Consider the following 8,609-nt stretch of genomic DNA (forward strand, 5'->3'; position numbering starts at 1 on the left):
AGCTGCGTAGGGGCAAGGTTACAAGACCATAACACCTCGGACTCCAGGTCGGTAAAAGAAAGTCGGACACCCAGCTTAGAGAAAAAACAGTCATAAGCGTAAAAGAAGAGCTTCTCGGAACTATCTAGGGGCGGGAAGCACACTCTCACCTCGGAATCCGGGGCTACTAGTTCATAATCCCTCTCAGACTCTCTATCTTCACATATGCTACATTGCCTACGAAACCTAGCTAAATACTCAGAATCTACCACAGAAGGGACTCTTAGAGGAACAGGATCTACCCAACCAAGACCACTTGGAATCTTGGTCGACATCGCTTGAAGAACCTTTCGAGACATAAAAATTCTTGCCTACAAAGAAGAATGCAACAGCAAGCAAAAATCACATAAAAAGCAGACAGCGAAAACCCATTCAGCAAAACAAAGAAACAAAGATCTTTTAGAAGAAAATGCAGCAACCCGGAACAAAATACCAGAGAAAAGAGCCCCCCCATATACAAACAAACAAAGCAATGGCGGCGCCTCTTTTCGGGGCAACCCAAGCATAGAGAAAAAGAAACAAACAAAGAGCAACACAAAAACAGAAGCATATGTGCACAAAGAAAAGAGATGGGAACAAACCTGGAAAAAAGAAACGAGGACGACGAGCTCCGAAACAAGGAAAACGGAACGGCGGCGCAGAGGAAACCCCGGAAAGACACGCGGAAAGATTCAGGGAAGAAGAACAAAGAAAAAGGAAGCGATGCTCAAAAAAGGAGAATGAGGGAAGAAGAACAAAGAAAAAAGAAGCGGTACTCGAAAAAGGAGATGGCAAAAACAGGAAGGGAACAGAATAAACGAAGAAAAAGGAAGGGAGCAAATAAATAATGCCTTCACAGAGCCCGAACGGAAATCGAGGAGAAACGGTAAAAAGCAATAAATGCTGAAACGGCCATTTTTTGAATTTTCAAAAACTACTATACACGAGCTCGACCTCTCAAAAAGGACGAACTCGGGCAGGGGCACTGTTCATACCCTGACCGAGCTCCCCAACTCGGCAAGTTCTCCATGATAGGTCCGACCTCGTCCCAAAGGCCCACGCCTGAGGTCGGACCTCGGACAACAAAGCTAAGAAGGCCCATCAGAAGGAACGCAGCCCAAAACCTAAAGGCCGAAAAGGCCTAGAAAGGGCGGTTCCACAAAAGATAGAGATAAAACTCCCAAAAGATAAGATAAGATAAGAATATCTTATCCAGGGAAGATCACGGCCAACTACTATAAATACACTGGAACACCCAGGTATGGCATTCATTCTACATTCTACACATATCTGCTTGGACCCATGCTAACTTAAGCATCGGAGTGTCATTGCAGGTACAACCACCAACCACTCTACATATCAAGCTCGGGTCATCAGTTCCCCCACCTCGGGACTTCTCCAAAACGACCGAGCTACACGTTTCAGGTAACCCTCGGAACAAGTACTAAAGAAGCATCTTCTGAAGAAGAAGCTTATGATCCTGATAACCCTGCAATGGCAGAGGTGAATTACATGGGTGAAGCCTATAGAAACACCTATAATCCATCATTTTTGAAATCATCCAAATTTCTCATGGAAGGATCAACAAAAGCCTCAACAAGGCTTTAACAATAATAATGGTGGAAGAAACAGGTTTAGCAATGGGAAGCCTTTTCCATCATCCTCTCAGCAATAGACAGAGAATTCTTAGCAGAACCCATCTAGCTTAGCAGATATAGTCTCTGATCTATCTAAGGCCACTCTCAATTTCATGAATGAAATAAGGTCCTCCATCAGAAACTTGGAGGCACAAGTGGGTCAGCTGAGTAAAAGGGTTACTAAAACTCCTTATAGCACTCTCCCAAGTAATACAGAAGAGAATCCCAAAAGAGAGTGCAAGGCCATAACTGTGATCAACATGGCCGAACCTAGAGAGAGTGAAAAGGCATTGATGCCCAGTGAAAAACACCTCAGGGAACGTCCACTGGCCATTAAGGAGTACTCCAATGAGGAACCAAAGGAATCCGAGGCTCATACAGAGACCATAGAGATTCCATTGAACTTTCTATTACCATTCTTAAGCTCTGATGACTATTCATCTTCTGAAGAAGATGGAGACATTGTTGAAGGGCAAGTTTCCCAGTATTTAGGAGCAATCATGAAGTTGAATGCCAAGCTATTTGGTAATGAGACTTGGGAGGATGGACCTCCATTGCTCATTAATGAACTGAATACCTGGATTCAGCAAACTTTACCTCAAAAGAAACAGGATCCTGGTAAATTCTTAATACCATGTACCATAAGCACCATGACCTTTGAGAAGGCTCTGTGTGACCTAAGGTCAGGTATTAACCTCATGCCACTCTCTGTAATGGAGAAACTAGGAATCTTTGAGGTACAAGCTGTAAAAATCTCACTAGAGATGGCAGACAAATCAATAAAACAGGCTTATGGACTAGTAGAGGACATGCTAGTGAAGGTTGAATGCCTTTACATCCCTGATGATTTCATAATCCTAGACCCTAGGAAGGATGAGGATGAATCCTTTATCCTTGGCAGACCTTTCCTAGCCACAACAAAAGCTGTGATAGATGTTGACAGAGGAGAGTTGGTCCTTCAATTGAATGAGGACTACCTTGTATCAAGACTCAAGGTTCTCCTTCTGTACACATGGAGAAGAAGCATGAAAAGCTTCTCTCAATACAGAGTCAAATAAGACTCCCACATTCAAACTCTAAGTTTGGTGTTTGGAGGCCACAACCAAACTCAAAGTTTGGTATTGAGATGCCACAATCATGCTCTGATTATCTGTGAGGCTCCATGAGAGCCCACTGTTAAGCTATTGACATTAAAGAAGCGCTTATTGGGAGGCAACCCAATTTTTTATCTATCTATGTTAAATTTTCATTTTTTTTTATGTTTTCTTTAGGTTGATGATCATGTGGAGTCACAAAAACAACTGCAAAAATCAAAGCAAATTCAAAAATAGCATTAAAAATAGCACACCCTGGAGGATGAGCTTACTGGCGTTTAAACGCCAGTAAGGGTTGCAGAATGGGCGTTAAACGCCCAGTCTGGCACCATTCTGGGCGTTTAACGCCAAAAAGAAGCAACAGAGTGGTGTTTAACGCTAGAAACAGGCTACAGCTTGGCGTTTAATGACAGGAAAGGTGTAAAAGCTGGCATTTAACGCCAGAAATAGGCAGCAGTCTGGCGTTAAATGCCAGTATTACATACAGAGGGTGTTTACACGCCTAAATGGAGCAGGGATGAGAAATCCTTGACATCTCAGGATTTGTGGATTCCACAGGATCCCCACCTACGCCATCTCTCTCTCTCTCCCCCTTACAGATCTCTATAACACTCTACCCAAAACACCACTCACCTATCAAATCCTATCCTCTTCCCTATATTCTCTTCACAAATCACCTCCATATCTCTTCCCTAAAAACCCTACCTACTTCCGAAATTCAAAACTATTTCCCTCCCAAATCCAACCCCAATTACACGAACCTAACCCTCCCTCCATTCCTATATAAACCCCTCATCCCTCCTTCATTTTCACACCTCACAATAACCTTATACCCCCTTGGCCGAATTAACTCTCCCCCTCCTTCTCCTCTATTTTCGTCTTCTTTCCTTTCTTTCTTTCTTCTATTGCTCGAGGAAGAGCAAACCTTTTAAGTTTGGTGTGGAAAAATCATCGCTTTTTGTTTTTCCATAACCATTTATGGCACATAAGGCCGGAAAAACCTCTAGAAAGAGGAAAGGAAAGGCAAAAGCTTCCACCTCCGAGTCATGGGAGATAGAGAGATTCATCTCAAGGGTCCAAAGCTCAGTAGTAGAGCATTTGACTACACATCAATGAGCCATGAAGGAGGAGCAACAAAGGCAAGAAAAAGACATTGAGGAGCTCAAGCACTCCATAGGATCTTCAAGAAGAAGAACTAGCTGTCATCACTAAGGTGGACCCATTCTTTGATTTTCTTGTTCTTATCTTTTTGTTTTTCGATTTTTATGCTTTATGTGTTATCCATGTTTGTGTCTTCATTACATGATCATTAGTGTCTAGTATATATGTCTTGAAGCTATGAATAATTCCATGAATCCTTCACCTCTCTTAAATGAAAAATGTGCCTAATTACAAAAGAAGAAGAAGTACTTGGATTTCAAATTTTATCTTGAAATTAGTTTAATTATTTTGATGTGGTGGCAATACTTTTTGTTTTCTGAATGAATGCTTGAACAGTGCATATTTTTGATAGTGAAGTTTATGAATGTTAAATTTGTTGGCTCTTGAAAGAATGATGAATAAAGAGAAATATTATTGATAATCTGAAAAATCATGAAATTGATTCTTGAAGCAAGAAAAAGCAGTGAAAAGGAAAAAGCGTGCGAAAAAAAAGAGAAAGAAAGAAAAAGAAAAAGCAAACAAAAAAAGCCAAAAGCCCTTTGAACCAAAAGGCAAGGGTAAAAAGGATCCAAGGCTTTGATCATCAGTGGATAGGAGGGCCTAAAGGAATAAAATCCTGGCCTAAGCGATTAAATCAAGTTGTCCCTAACCATGTGCTTGTGGCATGAAGGTCCAAGTGAAGAGCTTGAGACAGAGTGGTTAAAGTCGTGATCCAAAGCAAAAAGAGTATGCTTAAGAACTCTGGACACCTCTAATTGGGGACTTTAGCAAAGCTAAGTCACAATCTGAAAAGGTTCACCCAGTTATGTGTCTGTGGCATTTATGTATCCGGTGGTAATACTGGAAAACAAAGTGCTTAGGGCCACAGCCAAGACTCATAAAGTAGCTGTGTTCAAGAATCAACATACTGAACTAGGAGAATCAATAACACTATCCAAAATTCTGGGCTCCTATAGATGCCAATCATTCTGAATTTCAAAGGATAAAGTGAGATGCCAAAACTATTCAGAAGCAAAAAGCTACTAGCCCCGCTCATCTAATTAGGACTAAGTTTCATTGATATTGTGAGATTTATTGTATATTCTCTTCTTTTTATCCTATTTTGTTTTCAGTTGCTTGGGGACAAGCAACAATTTAAATTTGGTGTTGTGATGAGCGGATAATTTATACGCTTTTTGGCATTATTTTTAGGTAATTTTTAGTAGGATCTAGCTACTTTTTAGTATATTTTTATTAGTTTTTAAGCAAAATTTACATTTCTGGACTTTACTATGAGTTTGTGTGTTTTTTTGTGATTTCAGGTATTTTCTGGCTGAAATTGAGGGACCTGAGCAAAAATCTGATTCAGAGACTGAAAAAGGAATGCAGATGCTGTTGGATTCTGACCTCCCTGCAATCAAAATGGATTTTCTGGAGCTACAAAAACCCAATTAGTGCGCTCTCAATTGAGTTGGATGGTAGACATCCTGGGCTTTCCTGCAATATATAATAGTCTATACTTTGCCCAATTTTTTATGACGTAAACTGGCGTTTAAACGCCAATTTCCTGCCCTATTCTAGAGTTAAACGCTAGAAACAGGATAAAAGCTGGAGTTAAACGCCCAAACTGGCATAAAAGCTGGCATTTAACTCCAAGAAAAGTCTCTACACATGAAAGCTTCAATGCTCAGCCCAAGCACACACCAAGTGGGCCCGGAAGTGGATTTCTGCATCATTTACTCATTTTTGTAATCCTAGTAACTAGTTTTAGTATAAATAGGACTTTTTACTATTGTACTCACATCTTTTTTGGATGTTTAGTCCTTAGACCAATCTTTGATCAGATTTATGCTATCTTAGACTTCTATGGGGGCTGGCCACTCGGCCATGCCTAGACTATTTTCACTTATGTATTTTCAACGGTGGAGTTTCTACACTCCATAGATTAAGGTGTGGAGCTCTGCTGTTCCTCGAGTATTAATGCAAAGTACTATTGTTCTTATATTCAATTCAAGCTTATTCTTATTATAAGATATTCACTCGCACTTTAATCTGATGAATGTGATGATCCGTGACACTCATCACCATTCCCAACCTATGAACGCGTGCCTGACAACCACTTCCGTTCTATTTGCAATCGCTTGAGTGTATATCTCTTGGGTTTCTAATCAACGATTCACATTGACTCCCTTCTGACAATAGGGCATCTGAACCCGAGATTAGGACCTTCGTGGTATAGGCTAGAAACACTTGGCAGCATTTCCTGAGATCCAGAAAGTCTAAACCTTGTCTGTGGTATGCCGAGTAGGATCTGGAAAGGGATGACTGTGTCGAACTTCAAACTCGCGACTGTGGGGGGTAGTGACAGACACAAAAGGATCATTGGATCTTATTCCGACACGATCGAGAACCAACAGCTGATTAACCATGCGGTAGCTGTGCCTGGTATTTTTCATCTGAGACGAGAAATCCGACAGTTGATTAGCCGTACAGAAACTGTATAGGACCATTTCCACTGAGAGGACGGGAGGTAGCCATTGACAACGGTGATCCCCAACATAAAGCTTGCCATGGAAAGGAGTATGAATGATTGAATGAAGACAGTAGGAAAGCAGAGATTTAGATGGAATAATGCATCTCCATACGCTTATCTAAAATTTCCACCAATAAATTGCATAAGTATCTCTATCTTTATTTTATGTTTATATTATAGTAAAAAGTCCTATTTATACTAAACTAGTTACTAGGGTTTATAGAGATAAGTAAATGATGCAGAAATCTACTTCCGGGGCCCACTTGGTGTGTGCTTGGGCTGAGCATTGAAGCTTTCATGTGTAGAGACTTTTCTTGGAGTTGAATGCCAGCTTTGGTGCCAGTTTGGGCGTTTAACTCTAGCTTGTAACTCACTTCGGGCGTTTAACACTAGAATATGGCAGGAAGTTGGCATTTAAACACCAGTTTGCGTCATCAAAACTCAAGAAAAGTATGGACTATTATAGATTGCTGGAAAGCCAAGGATGTCTACTTTCCAACGCAATTTAGAGCACATCAATTAAGCTTCTGTAGCTCTAGAAAATCCATTTTGAGTGCAGGGAGGTCAGAATCCAACAGCATCTGCAGTCCTTTTTCAGCCTCTGAATCAGATTTTTGCTCAGGTCCCTCAATTTCAGCCAGAAAGTACCTGAAATCACAAAAAAACACACAAACTCATAGTAAAGTCTAGAAATGTAAATTTTGCTTAAAAACTAACAAAAATATACTAAAAAAAGTAGCTAGATTCTACTAAAATGTAGCTAAAAACAATGCCAAAAAGTGTATAAATTATCCGCTCATCAAACATATTCAGCTGATTTGGGGTTCCCAGAGCTCTTGTAAGTTATGAGGGAAATCACTTTTGCAACAAGCAACTTGAGACACTCCTCCTAAAATATGGTGTCAAGCACAAGGTAGCAACACTATATCATCCACAAACCAATGGTCAAGCTGAAATTTCAAATAGAGAGCTCAAGAAAATCCTTGAGGAGACTGTTGGAAACTCAAAAAAAGATTAGTCCAAGAAGCTAAATGATACATTATGGGCTTACAGACAGCCTTCAAGACACCGATTGGCATGTCTCCATACCAATTGGTGTTTGGAAAGGCTTGTCATCTACCAGTGGAGCTTGAACATAGAGCATTTTGGGCTCTAAAGATGTTAAACCTTGACAATCATGCTGCTGGGGAAGGAAGACAACTACAACTCAATGAGCTAGAAGAATTAAGAACTCACGCCTATGAAAATATTAAAATCTACAAGGAGAAAGCAAAAAAATGGCATGATCAAAAGCTAACAAGAAGAGAGTTTGTAGAAGGTCATAAAGCACTGCTATACAACTCAAGGCTCAAGTTCTTCCCAGGGGAAGCTAAAGTCAAGATGGTCTGGACCCTTCACAATCCTTAAGGTCTCTCCATATGGTCATGTAGAGCTTATGGAGGACAAAACACAGAGGACTTTCACTGCCAATGGCCACAGGCTTAAGCACTACTTGGGGGACTCATTGGATGAGCAGAAAGTGAGCTACAACCTCAGATAAGGAGGAAGAATTGTCAAGCTAGTGACGTTAAAGAAGCGCTAGTTGGGAGGCACCCCAACATTCAGATCCTTTCTATTTTATTCTTTCTAGAAGTAGTTTATGTTTGTTCACTTAGGTAGTTTAATTTTCAGTTCTAGTTGATAGTTAATTAGTTGATAATACTTTAACTTTTTAGCATGCTAGAAGTACAATGTTGCATGTACACTGAGAGAGGTTGATTAATTGGACTGAGAAAGTAGCCAAAGAGCTAGGTTTGGTGTGGCCACTAACCCACTTAATTTGAGCTTATATCAAAACAATTGAATTAATCCTGGAAGTAAGCCCAAAAATTAAGTTTGGTGTGGCCACCACCATAGGAAATTCACACAGAAAGCCTAAATTGATTCAAATATGAAAGCAATTAGTAAATTGGTGGGTGCATAAATGGCTACTTTATTGTGTACGTATGAATTAGAAGTGAAAAGATGTGGAAAAATTAAATTTATTCCAATCATAATGTACATAATAAAGTCTAATCATAAAACCAATTTACCATATGCCTTGAATTTAAGGGAGTCAAAGTGTAGTTACACTTTGGAACTCAAACACCTGAAAGAAGCTAAAGGGATAGGGGTTGGCGCCTCTTCCCACGCTAGGCACCACTCCCA

General features: G+C 40.3%; 1 protein-coding gene across 1 annotated transcript; it reads left to right on the forward strand.

Annotated features, from left to right (window-relative positions):
• Window positions 1–7,463: 7,463 nt before the first annotated feature.
• On the forward strand, window positions 7,464–7,829 carry LOC107489422 (uncharacterized). Its single transcript, XM_016110174.1, has one exon. It carries the CDS (start codon window positions 7,464–7,466, stop codon window positions 7,827–7,829), a length of 366 nt encoding a protein of 121 aa, XP_015965660.1.
• Window positions 7,830–8,609: the final 780 nt, after the last annotated feature.

The sequence above is a fragment of the Arachis duranensis genome, chromosome 5 (assembly GCF_000817695.3).
Source record: "Arachis duranensis cultivar V14167 chromosome 5, aradu.V14167.gnm2.J7QH, whole genome shotgun sequence".
NCBI classification, from domain to species: domain Eukaryota; kingdom Viridiplantae; phylum Streptophyta; class Magnoliopsida; order Fabales; family Fabaceae; genus Arachis; species Arachis duranensis.

Coding starts and splice junctions, on each gene's coding strand:
- LOC107489422 (XM_016110174.1), top strand. CDS start 7,464: ATGGGCTTACAGACAGCCTTCAAGACACCGATTGGCATGTCTCCATAC.